Source organism: Lissotriton vulgaris, chromosome 11 (genome assembly GCF_964263255.1).
Source record: "Lissotriton vulgaris chromosome 11, aLisVul1.2, whole genome shotgun sequence".
In the NCBI taxonomy this organism is placed as follows: Eukaryota; Metazoa; Chordata; class Amphibia; order Caudata; family Salamandridae; genus Lissotriton; species Lissotriton vulgaris.
Window position 1 is genome coordinate 656,292,960 of NC_141699.1, and position 18,787 is coordinate 656,311,746.

Consider the following 18,787-nt stretch of genomic DNA (forward strand, 5'->3'; position numbering starts at 1 on the left):
AAATCAGGCATGCTGCCAGCAAGTGTTCAAAAAGTGGGACGCTGGGAGTCCCTTTGCTACAAGCGGTATATCCGCCCTTGAGCCGGCTGGCGGTGCCACAATTTGCAGTGTCAGATCTGTTGTAAATATTGGGTGCAGTGTTTAGCCTATGGTACTAGCTTTAAGTACTACATTTTATGATGTGTTTTGTGGTGTGCAATCGTTATGGCAATAAAAGTAAGAAAGTGAATCGTGTCTTTTCTTTCGACAGGGTCGCGTGTGTGGGTCTTGGGGCATTCGACCGTCTCCAGGTTGGGTCGTTGGGCTGCGATCAGGAACTGGACGCAGGGTTTCTCTAGCACAGAATGTGCGTGGTTGGGTTTCCCTGGCATGCGCTGGAACAGTCTAGTACATAGAGTGAAGGAAGCGCTTTTAGCGGTGGGGTCCCCACCGCAGCACTTGGTCATTCATCTGGGTGGCAATTACCTCACAAACCTGGGTAGGTCTATCCTATTGCAGAAGATGAAAACGGACCTAGTGGAAGTCTGCAGATTAGTGGGAGAATGTGAAGTCTGGTGGTCAGAAATTGTGCCACGTAGGGTGTGGTGGGTCGCTAAATCTTGTGAGGCTATAGACAGGTCTAGGAGAAAACTCAACAGCGCAATGAAGAAATTCACTCTCCAGAGGGGCATGGGCTTCATCAGACATGAAATTATTCAGGACAAGATCAAGGGGTACTTTGAGTTGGATGGGGTTCACCTCTCACCTGCTAGGTTGGACTTGTTCCTCTTGGATTTACGTGAAGCTTTACAGAGCAAGGGTTGCAGGTAATGTAGGTAGCTAAGTGTTGGGGGGCCCAGGCAGCGACGGTGACCGCTGGCCGGGCTGTGGTGGAGTTACAGGGCGATCCGGAAGCGGAGAGGTGCAGCACTGTACTTCCGCGGGCACATAGGGGTGCCAGAGCCTAAAACCTGGAACCTCATGGGAGGTCAGAGAATCCGTGTCGGCGCCCCAGTAGTCCTTCGGGCGGTTGTGTGCCTGTGCAACCGGGGGTTTGCCTAGATACGCCCTGCAAGGGGCGTGAGTAGATTCATTACCATAATGGTGCAGCACAGGGGTGGTTCCCCACGGTGCTGTTTGGCTCATCAGGCGGGCAGGTGGCGAGAATGCGGCCTGCCCTTGGATCGCCCATAAGATAACCCACCATGATTCCATATTGTTGTATGTAATAAACCTGCAGCAACTTTCCCCAAACTAACAATGGTGTCTTGTGTGTTATTTTGCGGGATGTTTGGTTATTGTTGGGGGGCGTGGGTTCTGTGGACATGATGTAACTATGCTGCGAAGCTCTCCGCAATAACCGAGGGCTCAGTGACGGGCACCCCCTCTGAATCCACCAACTGGGGCAGTGGCTAGGCGTGGAGGGTGCCCTGGCATAGTCGGTGCAGCATCTTACTAGATTTATCGCCCTACTGGTACACTGCCTGCCATGCCTCCTCCCATCAAAACCGCGGTATATTGCTGCTGCGCCAGCGCTAGTTGTCGTCTGGCCGGTCCACCGCCCACCTCCCGACCCCTCCGCTCCAGCGCCTCAATGGCCGCCTCCCGCTGCACCAAGTCTTGTTGCCGCTCCCTACGCGCCGCTGCGTACCAGGAAATATCGACACCCCGTATTGTGGGCTTTAGCGCCTCCCAGAGGGTGGCCGGGGAGTCCACGGAGCCTACATTCGAGACAAGGAAGTCGTTTATCTCTTTAGTCAGGTGTTCCCTATAGTCATCCTTCAAAAGATGCCACCCCGACATTCGCCACCTGAAAGGCTGTCTACCCGGACCTATCCTAAATGTGAGGACCACCGGCGAGTGATCGGAAAGGGCTCTTGGCAAGATGTCGGCCGACGCTATCCTATGCTTCAGTCCTCTAGGCACGAACACATAGTCTAGTCTAGAAATTGCGTAACGCACCGTCAAAGTATGTGTATTCCCTACGCGGGCCATGCGTATGTTTCCATACGTCCGTCCAGTCAAGTCCTGTAGCCAGGGCGCGCAGCTTAGTGGTAGGGCCCCCCACCCCATCAGTCGCCCCACTCCGCCACCTATCGCAGCTCAGGTAGCTGTATTATTTTTTTTTAGCAATGGGAGAATTCTAGCACTCTGGCATTCTTCCCTCCGCCAGTGAAGAGTTCAACACTCGATTCACTTCTGGATTAATTCCTCAGCAATAGACACCAGTACTCGCGCTGGACAAGGGTCCAGAGGGGAGCCAGATTTGAAAGCCTTCATTAACTCGAGAGATTTATCCAGAGAAATAGACAGGAATTGTAAAAGAGACACTCCATGCATAGAGGGTCTCCTGCTGGGGATCACTGTGCTTGATCCCACTACCTGGGGCGAGTCCCTAAAGGAATCTTGGATATTTTTGATCTTCTCAAAAAAATACTGCACTAGTCTGTTTGTCCAGTCACAAGATGGAATAAAAGGGCTAAGCATAGCGTTCGGAGAAGTAAAATCTTTGACGATTTTGAAGAATTCCTTGCTTTTATTCCCGCCGGTTCCACTTTGGTAGCAAGAAAGCATTTCTTTTCTTCACGAACCTTAGAGTAGTAAGCTTTCAGAGCCTGTTTATAGATGGCTTTAACAGAGGGGTTAAAATTCCTCCGCCATAATCTCTCAAGGCTTTTACATGCACTTTTACTTTTTCTGAGGGCCTCCGGAAACCATGGAGCAGAAGCCCTGCTGGCCTTAGCTGCCCGAGTTGTTGGGGGGGCCAGTCTGCCGAGCGGAGCTGAAGCCAGGTCTCCGAGGAGAGAACATCGCTCTCCAATAATCCGTTAAAAGGAATGGGGTACAACCTTAGTGCATTGTCCACTGCTGCAGCTGTGAAATTTTTAAAAGTCCTAAAGATGTTCGGGCGGGGTCTACAGTGTGATAGAGGACAACTGAATTCTTTAGGGATTCTGAACATAAGCAGAAAATGATCCGACCAAATCATAGGAAGAGGTTCATCCCTTTCTATACTAATCGATGAGAAGACCTGGTCCGAGATATGTTCATGAGTGGCCAGAAGACATGGGGATCCAAATTGAAAATACCCATTGATTCACACAGTCTAGATGGCTCTAGTTCTTCTACTTGATCCATATCGATATTAAAATCTCCGAGTATCAGGTAATGCTTACATTTGGTCGCAATAGGGGCTATAGCATGACCAATTGATTCTAGGAATTTTCCGGCCGTGCCCGGTGGACGGTAAATTACCACTCCCGCAATAGATTGGTGTGCTGACACAGTTAAAAAGAAGCCAAGCCCCTCAGCTCCCTCTATCTCTGCAATGGGGAGTAGTGAAGAGGAATAAAGATTTTTATAAATAATGACCCCTCCCCCGCCCCTACCCCCTGGCCTGTGCTTTCTAAGAATCCGATATCCCGGGATGATCGCATTGGTAATCGTGGGGTTGGAGGCATCATTTAGCCAGGTTTTTGTTATGAACATAATGTCCGGTTTTAAGTCGGTTAAGAAGTCGAAAAGCTGAAATTCATGTTTCCTTAAAGACCTGATGTTAAGCAGGATGGCCTTAAGGGGGCTCCCTTCCTCTAAGTTCTTCTCAAGAGGGGCACTGTTTTTAGTTATTGGTTGAGCGTCCCTGCCCTTCGCCCTGGGAGAAGCTGTCCATCCACAGAACTTACAGACAAGGTCACACACAACTGCTGACAGGGGTAGGTGGGGCAGGCAATTTATGCACTTACCGATAGCTAATAGTTCAGATCTGAGGTACCTAATCCTAGAAGCCTTTGTTTTATTTGTGAGAACCTTCTGCCCTCTAGTGACGAAATGTTCTAATAGCCTTATAGCCCTTCGTAGCACGGCTATACCGGCTTTTAAAGTCCTTCTGCCTTGTTAAAGTCCCTCGCCTTCGGCTCGGGTCTTTAACGCTGCAGCGGGCCTTTAATAGCTGGTATAGCCCGCTACTGCGGGCTAGAAGGCTATATTGCATGCCTACTTTAACAAAGTATTGGCCCCTTATCCACTGACCAGAATCCTCAGCTATGTCTTTCGACTAGCTACAACAGGATAGTGGTTGATGTTTTCAAGTTCAGGGATAATCCTTGTGGGATTGCCTAGCAATTGACTGCTCTAGTCCTTTGGTTGGGCATTTGCCAAAATGAGTGCAAGGTGTGCAGAGTCTGGTTCATCGAAACACCCATATCGAAGTTGTAAGTAGTAAAATTTTCCCCACTGATGTTTTTGTACTTGAGAAGTTCACAGTTTCATTTTGATTGATCTTGAAGGTTGATTTGAGATTACAAGCAGTCAACATCGTATAATAATTAGTGTTACCTTGCACTATTTTTTTCAGATGCAACAGTTGGCTCTGTGGATTGCTTTGAAGCTGTCAACACCATCGGGGATAGATTTGGCAACTGTGATATGGAAAAAGAAAGACAAAAATGTACTGAAAGGTATGTTTCTAAAAATAAACTTGGTCAATAAATTGCTTATTTATTGTAATACAGTATGGTATGCTGAATATAATTATATCCTCTTTTTGGTCTGAAAATAGATAGTGAAAAGCTGGTTACTACAAATTAAATATTTATAGTGATCGTCTTCTGACTGTAATTTTGTTGTATCCCAGATAAATCACCAAAATGAGTTCAGCTCTATTTTAAAATGTGTTCACTAACACATTCAGATTTCAATATAGGTATTTGATGCTGGGGATTACGACCGTTTCATGTCTCATTTTCTGTCAGCATAGTCCTAAATTCTGCCAGTACTTCTGTTTGTTCGCATTTCATTAATTTCTTGTCATATTTATTTTTTCAAGCTCTATTCTATTTTATGATGGACGGAACCCTGACTTTGAATTTGAGGAATCTTTATTTAGTCTAGGAAGGAGTCATAACAGTTTTTTCCAGAGCATTTAAATCTTGTGTGCAATTTACCTTTGTTCCATACAGTCATACATTTAGAGGATTGAGGGTTTTTGTTTTGAAGCGTTTATTAAATTTTAGTTGATTGAGTCAGTATGCGTGTTTGTTGTGCTTATCAGTTTTTTGTATAACACAAACCGGCTTAGTTTAAGGTCTGCAAGTCGTAAATCAATTCTCAATATACGTTAATGGAAAAGTATATCCAGTAATTTCCTAGACAACAGAATACTGATTGTTTAAACAGACTATATGTTATTAGTTACTCAAACGAAAAAAGGGTGTTTCGTGTTTCGCAACATGGAAGTCTCTTAGTTAGGGCAAATACGTTCTCTAGTTATCTATTGATAACTGTACATTTCAAGTTTTCTTTGCATGATTCAGCAGCAGCATTTTATAAATTATGAGCCACTTGCAATTTGAGAAGAGTTGGTAAGTACAGTCACTACACAAGCAGAGAATTCAGCTAAGTCAGTGGCAGAGTAGTTTAGGGACACATTAAGGGCCTGATTTAGATCTTGGTGGTATCAATCAATCAATCAAACATATCATTTGTGGAGGCCACTACTTACCCGTGAAGGTCTCAAGGCGCTGGGGGCTGGGGAATGCTGTTACTGCTCGAAAAGCCAGGTCTTGAGGAGTCTTCTGAAGGGCCGCAGGTCTTGGGTCTGCCGTAGGTGGGTGTCCAAAAATCAAAAAGTGACCATCCAGGTGTGTTGAAATAAAGTGCGTAAATCGTCAAATTAATAACATGCGTTGTACATCATTGTGATAAGTGAAATGTAACAAAATGTAGAAATTGCACTATACAAGGGGTAACGTTGACTTGTTAAATACCTGTTAAATCAATGTCAGTCCGACATTGCAATCAGTTAACAAATGTATCCATGTAACATTTTCCCTTGTCTAGTGCAATTCCTGTTTTTTATCCATTTTCAATTGCCACATAATTTCTTAAGGTGTAACGCATATGTGTTTATTCTTATCACTTAAGTTAAAATAAACAAGTGTATTAACACTTTAAAAAAAAATCAATCGTATTTTTGTTGGTGCAAGTGTCCATTTTCATGATAACTGCTTGCACCTAAAATCAAATTACCATCACATACTATTTTAACCAGTATATGCACTTAACAAAGTAGAAATAAAAAACACTGTTGTATTTCCTACCATAATGGTGATTAAAAAATGGTACTCCACATTGTAGTCATACACATTTTTAGGAATCAAACAATTGCAAATGCAAATTAATGTGAGGGAAAACTTGGTGATATGGAAAATCTAGATTTATTAAAAATCATGGGATGTCGCTCTCACTTTTAAAAAGAATGGAAAATATATACAAATGGCAATAGATTGCACTGTTGTGCTCTTATTGCTAACCTGCCTCCTATACAACTGCCAAGGGAACCTCCTCAGGAAGGAGTCTCTAGTGGACACAAAACAGGCACCTCAATGATATTTCTCTGGAAGGGTCGGTTTTGGAGGGGTGGTTTTGGATTTGGTAGGGGTGGTTTGGGGTTTGGGCGGGGGGTGTTCGGGTTTGGAAGGGGTGAAGTTCAGAGCATCAGTAAAGGCAGAATTATGATAAAGGGTAGGGGGGGTGAGAGAGGACTGGGTTTTGGTGGTAGAGGGAGCTGGAGTGTGTGACATGTGTGTGTCCGTTATGCAGTTGCATGTGGGTCTGGTGTATGTTTTGTACATTTAGGGGTGTGTTTCTGGACAGGTGTCTGGTGTTTGGGTGAGTGTGTACGTTTTGGGTTTGGTTGGTGTTGTGGGTGTAGGTGTGATTTTGTGTAAGAGTGTCTGTTTAGATGAGTGTGCTGTTGAGGTGGTTAGTCTGGTTGAGAGGTGCTTGTGGGCATGGTGGTGGTCATGGTGGTTGTGGGTGTGGCAGTTCTAGGTGTTGTGATGGGTGGGGGTGTTCTAATGGGTGTAGTGGTGCTGGTGGGTGTGGGGGTTGTGGTGGATGTGGTGGTGGATCTGGTGGTTGTGTGTGATGGTGGATATCATGTGGTGTCTATGTTGTTTGGGTGTGTGCTTGTGTTTTATGGTATGTTTGTATGTGTGCTGCTTGTGTCTGTTGTAGTGGGTGCATGCAAAGGAGTAAGTGTGGTTGTGAATTGGGATGGGGATGGGGCCTGATTTGGGGATCAAGGTTGGGATGCACGGGAGGCTGTGGTCAGTGAGGAGGCCGGTCTTGAAAATGATCTCTACAGGCCAGACATAGCACTATGAATGCCTTCCAGGTATGTTACCAGTTTTTGTATATGGAAAATAAGGCCCAGAATAGCATTCAGGAGTACAGGTTGGCCTAAAGAGATGCTACATAGGAGGTCTATAGCCTCCTCACTCAGCGCAGCCATGGGACAAAGGCAAGGGGGTAAGGTATCTGCCGCAAAGGAGACCCCAGCCCTTTTAGGTGGGGAAGCGGGAGTAAGAAGGAGGGTGGAGATGGTTCTCTGGGTGGCAATGATGCAGGTGGAACAGTTTCTGTAAGGTCTGACAGCACTAAGGACTGGTCACTTGTGGAGGTGCCTAAAGATGATGTTGAGTTACTGGTCTCCGTGCCGGTCCCCGCACCCTCCATGACACTGTGTCCATCAGTGTCAGTGGTCTCAGGAGTTAAAACACAGTGGCCAGGTGCTTTCCCACCTACATGGCCAAATTCTCCTTCACCAACTCCTGATGATGCTGAACAGACATATACAATAGATTTTATTGTATCTGTTTGAATAGAACTGGTCACGACCTGTGATTCAAACAGTTTCCAAGTTTTCAGATTTCCCCTTTTTCAAGGTTCTCAAACTTTGGTTCTTCATTATCAATATCTCATGCAGGTAGAGATCATCGTCAGAAACCATTTATTCACAGTTTTGTAATTTCTCATGATAGCTCCTATTTCATTTATGATCTTGTCTCTTATCCTTTTGACATTCTCTCCAGGAACTGTTTTAACACCTAATGGTTGGCCTTTGTTGTTTAGAATAGTGAACGTATGTCACCAAAATGGATACAAACCCCAAATACCTTTGTACAGTGTGTTTACAAGGCCAAAGAAGCTGCATTAGTTTCATTCACAAAAAGTGAAATATGAATCAATGTGGGTCAACAAATACTGCGGTGTTGTACCAATATTTGTGTAAACTGAAACTTTGCTTCCTTTATTTGGGCACAATGATAAGACTTACTTTACGTAACTAAAGTATATATCAAATGTAAAAAAGATACGGATTTAGTACTGAAGTAGCTTATCAACACATACTATGTATATACCTATTGTAGGAGGCTGGCTTAGCATGAGTCGGGTATGCCCAGATGTTGGTCCTGGGCTCACTGTGTAACTGGATTCAAGCTATCCTGGTTGAAGAGGGGTGAAACCCTGAAACCGGTCCTAAGATGCTTGTTTCCGGTCCAGGGAGGACCTGGCTTAGCAGTTCGGGCTGGACTGTTCCAGTGAGCCACAGGGTCAAGACTGATTTGCATATGGCCAGGTCTAAACTGGGGTGGCATGGTGAGCAAAAGAATGATGGATTTAACCCAGATCACTTGACTGGGGGTGAATGTTTTGATTTGTTCTGCATTCCGTCCATCAATTGTGTGTCTTTGGCTTAGTATATAGTGCACACGTATTCAAATGGTGCACCTTGCACTAATCCAGGTAACCCTAATGCTGATTTTAGTGGCCTTTGATAACCATAGAAAGCTCTCAAAGTGGTAGCTATGGAGAGCAGCCTTCAGGCTTTTCTTGAAGGAGTGTTAAGCAGCTCGTTTTACCAGTTTAATCTGTAGTGTAGGTTAAATGAAAAGGAACCACACAGTGTTTATATAAAAATACTTCTATTTATTATGCCTCACTCATTAGCACATTGGAAGATCTCCTACCCGGAGATATCAACACAATACACAAGAATACTTCAAATGCAAGCATATATGTAGCAGCAAATACAGTGTTCTCCAGGGGGAGACCAAACCATATACTAAAAGAAAGTGGAATGCCACATGCAAAGGAGAACAGGACTTGGACCAGAAGACTCAGAGGAGCCGGAGACACAAGGAACCACCCACTTTAGGTACCCAGGAACCCCACAGAGGTCCCTGAAGAATTCCCTTGGAGAATGAAAGATGGAAGGATGGAGAGCCACCCCACCCGTGAATGCGTTGGGAACCATGTTACCTACACCAGGGTAGCCAAGTGCATATGCATGAAGAGACATTGAAAACTTCTGTAGACCACAGTGGAAGACTTAGAAGAATATGTCTCTGGAGAAGACGGTGAAGGAGTCTGGTGGAATCCAAGGGTTGATTCTGAAAGTGAAGAACCTACAAGCAGAGGGTACAGAGTCTATGCTACTAGGAAGTGACCAGAAGGCACAAAGACACAATGCCCACCAATGTCGGGAGGTTCAGAAGATTAGATTGTGACCTTGTTGCTGTGCACCATCAGGATTCAAGCAAACCGGGCCGAAGACGGCTGTAATGCCAGAAACCGGTCCCCGGAAGCTTGTTTCCTTTCCAGTATAAGAATTGGCTTGGTAGTTTGGTCTGCCCTGTTCCCATGATGCACTGGGCCAGGGACAGACTAATTTGCATGTAGCCAGGTTCTGAGCTGGGATGGTGCAGTGAGCTAAAAAAAATGGTGATGGATCAAGCCCTGATCTGTTGACTGGGTAGGAGTATTCTGCTTTATTCAGAAACTCTGTCCATCACCACCCCCTTTTCTGAATCGTTTTGTCCACCATAAGCGTGGAAGGGTATACTCAGACATGAGTCCCTTGCTCACTGCACCATCAGGATTCAAGCAAGCCGGGCCGAAGACGGCTGTAATGCCAGAAACCGGTCCCCGGAAGCTTGTTTCCTTTCCAGTATAAGAATTGGCTTGGTAGTTTGGTCTGCCCTGTTCCCATGATGCACTGGGCCAGGGGCAGACTAATTTGCATGTAGCCAGGTTCTGAGCTGGGATGGTGCAGTGAGCTAAAAAACGGTGATGGATCAAGCCCTGATCTGTTGACTGGGTAGGAGTATTCTGCTTTATTCAGAAACTCTGTCCATCACCACCCCCTTTTCTGAATCGTTTTGTCCACCATAAGCGTGGAAGGGTATACTCAGACATGGGTCCCTTGCTCACTGCACCATCAGGATTCAAGCAAGCCGGGCCGAAGACGGCTGTAATGCCAGAAACCGTTCCCCGGAAGCTTGTTTCCTTTCCAGTATAAGAATTGGCTTGGTAGTTTGGTCTGCCCTGTTCCCATGATGCACTGGGCCAGGGACAGACTAATTTGCATGTAGCCAGGTTCTGAGCTGGGATGGTGCAGAGAGCTAAAAAACGGTGATGGATCAACCCCTGATCTGTTGACTGGGTAGGAGTATTCTGCTTTATTCAGAAACTCTGTCCATCACCACCCCCTTTTCTGAATCGCTGTGAGGACCAGGCATTGCTGAGGAAGACCAGGAGCTGTGCACGAGCTGTCCCATGTCAGATGTCCGTGATTAGGTGGCCAGTGTCCAGCAGGAGCAGCAGCAAGTCTTGGTAGTTGCAAATGGCGTGGAAGACAAAAAAGGAGCAATATTGGGACCAGCAATGTTCAAGAGACTCACCAAAAGCAAGAGAGTGGGAGCAGACCCCCTACTAAAGCAGTAGAAGACAATCAGAAGGACCCACAGACTGAAGGCACAGGAGTCGCAAGAGGACCTGAGCAGCTCACCCAATATAAGGGCCCACAGTACAGAGGATGCAGTGAGATTTCTTATCTTGGAAGGAAGAGATGCTGGAGGATGGAGCTTCTTGTAGCCCGAAGATCGCAGGAGTGCAGAGTCAACATGCCTTCGCAGTGGCATTCAACGTGGTACACAGGGGTTTGGTCCCAGCAGTTCTGACAAGGGATACTGCCTCAAAATTGCAGAGAGGACCTGTTAGGTTTCGATGGAGTTGCAGAACTACCACCTGAGTCGCTGAGCCTCTGGAAGTTGATAGGACGACAGGAACAGCAGGACCCATCAGGTTCGTTGCAGTGCCTGCAATTACAGGAGAGTGACTCCTTCACTACACTGGAGATTTCTTCGGTGTCTTTGATGACCCCAGATCTGTTAAAGAACCTGGCAAAAGCACAGAGGGCGAAGAAGACTTGAAGAACAGTGAGACCAGGAGCAGCAAGAGTCTTCCTTGATGCAGCCTCGGTTCCAACAAAGTCCACGTGTCCAGGCGGTCAAAGAGCGACATTAGTTCAGGCTTGAGTCTTGTCCCCCGACAAATCTGTGGACCCACCCACGGGTAAGGGTATCCTAAAGAAAGGGTTGGAACAACTCAGGAGTACCTCCCAGAGGAGGGGCTAGACAGAGGGGAGGATACTCCCATGTCCTTTGTCCAGTTTAACTGGAACCAAGGGCTCCCTAAACATTCTCCAACTGGAGTATGTAAGGAAGGCGCATAATGTGCCCTTTAAAGCAATCTGGCACTGGTAAGCGCCCCCACCCCATCCCAGTACACTAAGTCCTATCTGGGAGGTGGTCACATCCCCCTGTGAGAGGAAAACTATTGTTCTACCTTCCCCTGCTCCTGCTCAGCAGCAGGAGGGCAGAATCGTGTGTATGGTCAGCAGCATCTGTAGCCTTCTGGCAGATCCTGAAAGGCTGTTACCAGGAGTACAGAAGGGGGTACCCTAAGGAGCCCCCAGTACATCGGATCAAGCTTCCAACACTGTAATCTGTGTTTGGGTATTATTCCATCATGTTTGATACAAAACATGACCTGGTTCGGTGTAGCCACTATATAGTTAGACATATTGTAATGACTGATGTCCACTATATGTATTAAAATGGCTGACCGCACTTACAAACCCTGGAGAATCAACTCCCGGATTTGTAGGGCTGCCCTGCTCAAGCAGAGGCACCCTCACACTTGTAACCAAGCACTCTGGACAGAAGAGCCTGCTATAGGGGTGACTGCAATGGCAGGCCTGTAGTCACAGTTTAAGTGGGTTCCCATGGGTGGCACAATAGATGCTGCAGCCCATGGGAAACCCCTGGTGTACCTGTGCCCTGGGAACCTTAGACCCATATACTTTAGGCTGAAAATCTAAATAGTGCAGTGCCCCTAATCAGGAGCCAGAGGAAAATGCAAAATGATAAAGCATGACATAACAAGCATTGGCATAGCCAATAGGTCTCTCTTTGGGACCTTATAAGTATTTAGCACAATATCTTTAGTGCAACAACATCAACTGGTGCATGGCTAAACACTTATAAGGTATCAAAGACGAGACCTATTGGCTAAGCCAATGCTTGTTATTAGAGTTCCTACCCCTCTCCCAGTGTTACCTGAATACTGAAAGATATGTCTGATGCATGCGTCCTTGTACTGTCAACCTTCAAGCTGGCACAGCGGATTATTGCTCGCCACTGCCTTCCTGCATTGGCAGGTCACGAGGTTGCATACGGACAATGCCAACTTAGCCCTTTGTCCTTTTAACACTCTAAATGGGCTGCGATAAAAATTAGAAAATTGTAAAAGCTGCTCTTTACAATGCTTATAAACCGTTTGAGTTCGAGATGAAGTTACTGTTGTAGGAAATAACAGAAGTGCTTGCGCCTGTTACAAAACTTTCCTAGAATAGTAAATATATGCTTGAAAACAACTGCAGTAAGATAAAAGCCTGCTTGACAGCGGATCATAATATTGTATTTTTCTCGTTGGCTCATTCTCACAGGACTCCATTTCAATAAAAAATAGCATTTCTCATTTGTGGTACAAGTATGCAAACAGTATGACGCAATTAACATCGCCAAGGTGTACATGAAACTGCGGTAAATACTTGCAAATGTTTTGCATTTGTGAATCAGGCACCAGTGAAAACATGCATGACTCAAAAAACAAAACAAGCGTTTGTTTTTGATATTTTTTGTTATCATAATCACACACACCACCTTGAGCAACACAAAGCTTGATGCTTTTAAAGTTATGCAGGAGGTAAAACTTAAGAGGGCAGGCCCGCAGGACATACGTGCCACCAGCTGCAAATCAAAACTTGCGTCAACAGACTTCTTTCAAACGCCCCACTACCTGTCTGTGATGGACTTGGCTTTGCCGGCCAGATCAGTCTCGTCTTTGTCTTCTGGGGCGCCCCCAAAAAGCCTGTGAGTCGGTTCGTCAAAGTCTGCTGGTGAGGAGAAACGCAGCATTAGCACCTTGGATATAAATAATCGCACAGTAAAAAACCATGCCCTCATTCTTGTACCGCTGTTAACCCTGCACGGCAGTGACAAATCAGCGGGCACCTTCCGACTGCAACAAAAGTAACGCTTGGACTGCAGTGGGCTCCGATGCCCAGCGCACCTGCAAGCTTCCGAGAAAAATAACAGCTACAAAACTCAAACTGCTGGTAAAAGGCCCAGCCAAATGGAAGTTATGAGCTGGCAAGCAAACTAGAACACTCCAGTTCACGTAAGTCCAGCAAACATATTTTTTCAACAGGGTTTAAAAGTACAAGCCAACTCTGGTAAACTTTCAAACACAACTTTACCACAGTCGACACATTTGGTTAGATAATGGACTGCTTGTTAAATCCTACAAGTGGGAGGGTTGGGAGAGGCTACTTTGTGCAGGATGAAAGCGGAGCTCGATTCTGTCATATGCAAGGTTAAAGATAGCGCAGCAGCTCAAAGTGAAATAATTTACATAATTAATAAGTGAAACAGTTATAGTATGCCTGTCCAAAGAAGCGAACGTGCAGTGTTACATATAATTTAACAAGCAGTACTAAAAAGGCTACGTTGTGCAGGATAAAAGCGGGGCTCGACTCTGTGTTAAAGAGGTTAAATATTAGATGCGCGGGGCTCAAAGGGGCAGCGGCGCGTTACCCTTGCAGGAGCGAGCTTTAAATTATCTGTTTGCAAATTAATTACAAACAGATGGTTTGAAAGCTTGGTCCCGCAAGGGAATCGCCAAACGTGCATGTGTTGCCATTCAAAGCAATGCAATGCATGCACATTTTTGCCTGCAAAACTGAATCGATTTCTAAAGGTCTTTTCCTATTCAGCGCATTCTCGCTATGTAGGCAAGACCTAAAAAGGGAAGAAAGCAACACCCCAACTCCCCTCCTTCCCCCTCTCCCCCCCCACTCCATGCCTGTCCCCACTGCCGCCCCTCAAACCACAGAGGAGAAAGAGCGAGGATGTTGTGGGATGTCTTGTGTAGCTGGAGGACAAATAGAGTCCTGCACCAGCGCAGGCAGTCACAACAAGCGCAGATATCTGGGACAGGTTAGCTCTCTAAATTCGGAGCATAGCAGAGCTATGAAAGGGTGCCACAGATCCGCAAAAGAAGCCCCGTCTCCCGGAAAGGAAAGGGAGGTGCGCTCCCTGCCCAACACATACTGCAACCTGTGGAACCACCCCTGAAATGTAGGAATTTTGTCTCTACCCCAGTAAGACAGTATGTACTGCAGAGCCACACCCAGGGCAATTCCCCTATGTCTGCACCTGTGTGACTTAAGGGTGAAGGTAAGCCTATTGAGTAGGCCCAGGATAATATAGGCTGGGAAGTGCATCTAAAATTTGTTCCCAGTACGACGTGAGTATTGGGCATTCTCATAGCCAGTGGATCAGTGTGCCGTCCAACCCGCAGCCTCTCCAGCACCCTGGGGGTCAGCTGGGGTCTCTCCTGTGAAGTCGGGGGGTGGGGGGTATGGTATCAGTATATTGCTATCTTGGTGGCAGTTTCTATGCTAGAGTTGCTACGCCCGAGTGCCGAGCACAATGGTAGATGTGCCCCCACTCCTTCGTAGAGTGTGTCCTCCCCAACTCTGCCTCCCATCTCTTCTGACCTGCAGATTCAGCCGGTTGTTCGGAGAGTGTAATAAATGGTAAAGCTCTGTGTTGATACGTTTATTTGACTGTTTAGAGAGTAAACATTTCTCGTAAGGGGTGAGCAACCAGGGCGTATCAAGGGTTGCATTACCCAGTGGCGTATCTGCTTGCAGCGGTATCGTTCAGTTTCGGGTAATGCGAAATAGGAGCGGAAATCTTCAAAGGCGAAGGGACCCTCTACGTCGAAGAAATGGGCAATTGATCTGCCTCCTCAGCTTCCCAGTGTTTAAAAGCTACTGGGTCAAGGCCCGGAGTGAAGTTGTGGTTATGATTTATAGGTGTGAGTGGTGACGGGAAAGTAGTGAGGCCATCTTGCGTGGCTGTCGCATCCCTGGCCTTTATGTTGCCCGCATGATTTGTCATCTGAAAAGCCCAGGAGGCTGATGGATTTTGCGCATGAAAGGGATCCTCCACAAGGACTGGCCGGCTAGGGCCCGTTCCATGAATAACCAGCGCTTTTCGGACTCACTCTGGTACCACTCCAGCAAGGCCCTTAGCTGTGTGGCCTTGAAGTAGTGATCTATTCTTGGGATCCCCAAGCCGCCCTCCCCGGGTGGTCTGTAACTGATGTCCTTATTCATCTTGGGATTTTTGTCTGCCAAGATGAAAGTGAGAAACTTTTTGGAGCAATTTCAGCATGCCAAGAGGGGGCTCTACAGGCAAAGTTTGGAAGAGATATAATATTTTGGGAAGTTCACTCATTTTGAGAACTGCCACCTTACCCAACCAAGAGAGGCCGAATGGCCGCCACTGATATAAGTCCCGCCTGACCTGCGACAGGAGATGGGTGTAGTTTAGAGATACTGTGTCCTAGATGGAGGTTGCCAACTTGATGCCCAAGTACGGTATAGATTTCTGGTCCCAGGAAATGGAGCATATTTGCTTAAGGGCATCCACAGTGGGCGAGGATAAGGCGAAGCCCAGGGCCTGTGACCCGGACACGTTAACCCAGAAGCCTGATGCTGCACTGAACGTCTCTAACTTCTGAGAGAAATACTGGTATTGAGGTCTGGGAAGCCTCAGGAGTGGCTATGACTTGGTCTGCGTACAGACTAATGTGTGGCATTCTTCCCCAAATTGAACCTCGGTGAGCTGTTGATAATCCAGCACTCTCAGTGTCAGCGGCTCCATGTATAGGGCGAAGAGCAACAGAGAGAGCGGGCAGCCCTGTCTTGTTCCTCGAGCTATCAGAAAGGGTTCCGGGGTATATCCATTCACCCGGACTATAGGGACCGGTATAGCTTCTTATCTTATCTTAAGGGAAACTTGTATAGCGCTGTCACCATAAGTTTCCTGGCGCTGGGTGGTACTGATAGATGTAGAGGAGGAGAGCTAGCCAGACTGTGTGAAGAGGTTGGTTTTGAGACATTTTCTGAATTCCAACAAAGACAAGGAAGATTTGAGCAATAACGGCAACTGGTTCCAAAATTTGGGAGCTAGATGAGCAAATCTACAGCCACCATATTTTTTTAGTTTAATTGGGACTGCAGTTAGGAGTTGATGATGGGAGGACCGTAAGTTATGGGCTGGACGGTAAGGGGTCACTAAGGATCTTAGAAAGACGGGAGACGTACCATTCACAGCTTTGTAGGTCATGCAGCCGATCTTGAATGCGGCTCTCTGTTCGACCGGCAGCCAGTGGAGTTTGCGAAGCAGTGGTTTTGCAGACTGCCACTTCGGGGTCTTATAGGCTAGTCGGGCCGCCTGGTTCTGCACGACTTGCAGCATATGAAGTAGATATTTTGGTAGGCCATGATACAAAGAGTTGGAGAAGTCCAGGCGGGAGAGCACTAGGGCGATCAGGACTTGTATCAGGGCTTCAGGCGATAGGAGGTGGGAAACCTTCCTGATTCTCCTGAGCTGAAACATACAGGAGGATACAACTGCACCAACCTGAGGCTTGAGGGAGAGCTCTGGGTCTATGATAACCCCTAGGCTCTTTGCCGACTTAGCCGGGATGGGCGGGGGGCCCAACTCTGCCGGCCAGAACTGTGGGCCCCAATGGGTGGAGCTACTGCCCGGGAGAAATAGTTCTGTCTTCCCTGGGTTCAGCTTGAGCTGATTGAGGTTCATTCATTGCTGGATATGTAACATGACCGCCTGACAATCGAGTGCTGCGTTAGAGGTATTAAGAGGAAAAATGATTTGCAGGTCGTCTGCGTAATTGAAGACGGTAATGTCCCAGCTCTTCAGGGAATGGATGAGCGGGCGAAGATAAAGATTAAAAAGCAGGGGAGACAGAGAGGAACCCTGAGGCACTCCACAGAAGGATGGTTCCCTAGTAGCCGTGAAAGGACCCAGGTGAACAGCCTGGGTTCTGCCTGTCAAGAAGGATTTAATCCAGGCCAGGGCTGAACCCCTGATGCCGGCTTGCTCGACACGGTGGAGAAGGATGTTATGGTCCACCATGTCGAACGCTGCCGACAGGTCCAGAAGTATTAAAGCCTGAGGAGACCCTTTATCGGCATTGCTCCTGAGAGAGTCCATAACCGCCAGGATCACAGCCTCAGTGGCTGCTGAACAACCAGTTGTGAAAACGATCCCCCACCCCAAACTGGTCCAGGGTAGCCTCCAAGAATGGCCAGTGCACCCTGCCGAACGCCTTTTTAGCGTCGACAGACAGCATCATGCGCCCTACTGATTGGTGATGTGCTTTGTCCAAGCGGTGGAGCAGCCTCCTTGTATTATCGCTGCATTGTCTGCTTGCCGTGAACCTAGCCTGGTCCGGGTTTAACAGGCCCTGCAGCAGAGGTCTTAAACGGGTCGCCAGGATCCCTGTGAATAGCTTTAGATCTACGTTCAGCAGTGATATGGGCCGATATGAGGCACAGTAGCTGCCATCTTTACCAGGTTTCCAGAAGACAACGACGATGCCAAGAGCATTGTGGGTGGGATCTCAGAGATATCCCCAAAAGAGTTAAAGAGTCGAGTTAGTATCAGGGCTAATATGGTCCAAAAGGTCTTTTAGAAATGGCAATAAACCCATCCTTGAGATATAAGGAGTTTGAGCCTAGCTATGGCTGAGGTGACCTCCTCAATACAGATTGGGCTGTCTAGGTTAGAGTCCTGGTCCGGGGTCAGTCGGGAGACATTTAGTCCCTGGAGATAATTTAGGGAGTTTTGCTTTGGCAACTGTTGAGCCGGCTAAAGCTCTGCATAAAAATCTCTAAACTGGTGGGAGAAATCCACGTCTCAGGTGTTTTCTACGCCCTGCGCATCGCATATCTTTTGGACTGTGGCTGCCTGGCGCTGGGCCCGCAATTTGTGGCCTAGCAGGTGTCCGCATCTATCCCCCGTGTAGAACAAATGTTTCAAATGCAGGGCAGCATGCTCCGCTCTATCGAGATCAAGGCTAGCTAGATGGGATCGCACAGCCTCCAGCTGTCTCCACACCCAAGGTGTCCCGGTCCATTTGTGTATATCTTCCAATTCTAATGCCTGCATAGAGAGCTCGTCACTCTTCCTCCTCTGGAGCTTATTGTCCGCCGAGTACGTGGCGGTAAAGTCGCCATTAGCTCGAGCGATTCCCATAGGGACACAATAGAAGTATCCAGGGTGTCATTGGTAAATAAGAAGCCCTCTAGCGTCTTGGTCAAGTGTGTTACAACCTCTGGGTGGTGGAGGAGTGTGTCCGGCAGTCGCCAGGAATATGGTGGCCTGGGAGTGGGGTGCGAGTGTCAGCGTTATAGGCAGTGCTGTGTGGTCAGAGATCGCGTGGGGTTCGATGTTTGAGTCACTGGCTTGCAAGAGGGAGGATTGCAAGCCTAAGAAGTAATAGAGCCTAGCATAGGTCTTATGGGTGTAGGAATAGAATGTGTAGTCAGCTGTGTGGGGGTGAAAAAAGCTCCAGACGTCAACCAGCTGCAATTCTTGTAGCCAGTTTTTCCCACCGTCCGTCAAAGCCCCGACTGCCCCTGTCTCTGAGCAGATTGGTCCATGTGGCTGTCGAACACCGTGTTTAAGTCACCTCCTATAAGTATCTGCCGGTCTGTGGCGGCCACAAGGTCCTCAAACAC

The 18,787-nt window shown here is 47.2% G+C and overlaps 1 protein-coding gene across 1 annotated transcript in view; it reads left to right on the top strand.

The window, feature by feature from the left end:
* LOC147683291 (disintegrin and metalloproteinase domain-containing protein 9-like) overlaps positions 1–18,787 on the top strand; it is a 2,469,977-nt gene that overhangs the window by 1,851,574 nt on the left and 599,616 nt on the right. The window contains exon 15 of the mRNA XM_086944815.1: positions 4,334–4,436. Coding sequence (XP_086800941.1) covers positions 4,334–4,436 — 103 coding nt within the window. The remainder of the gene's footprint in view (positions 1–4,333; positions 4,437–18,787) is intronic.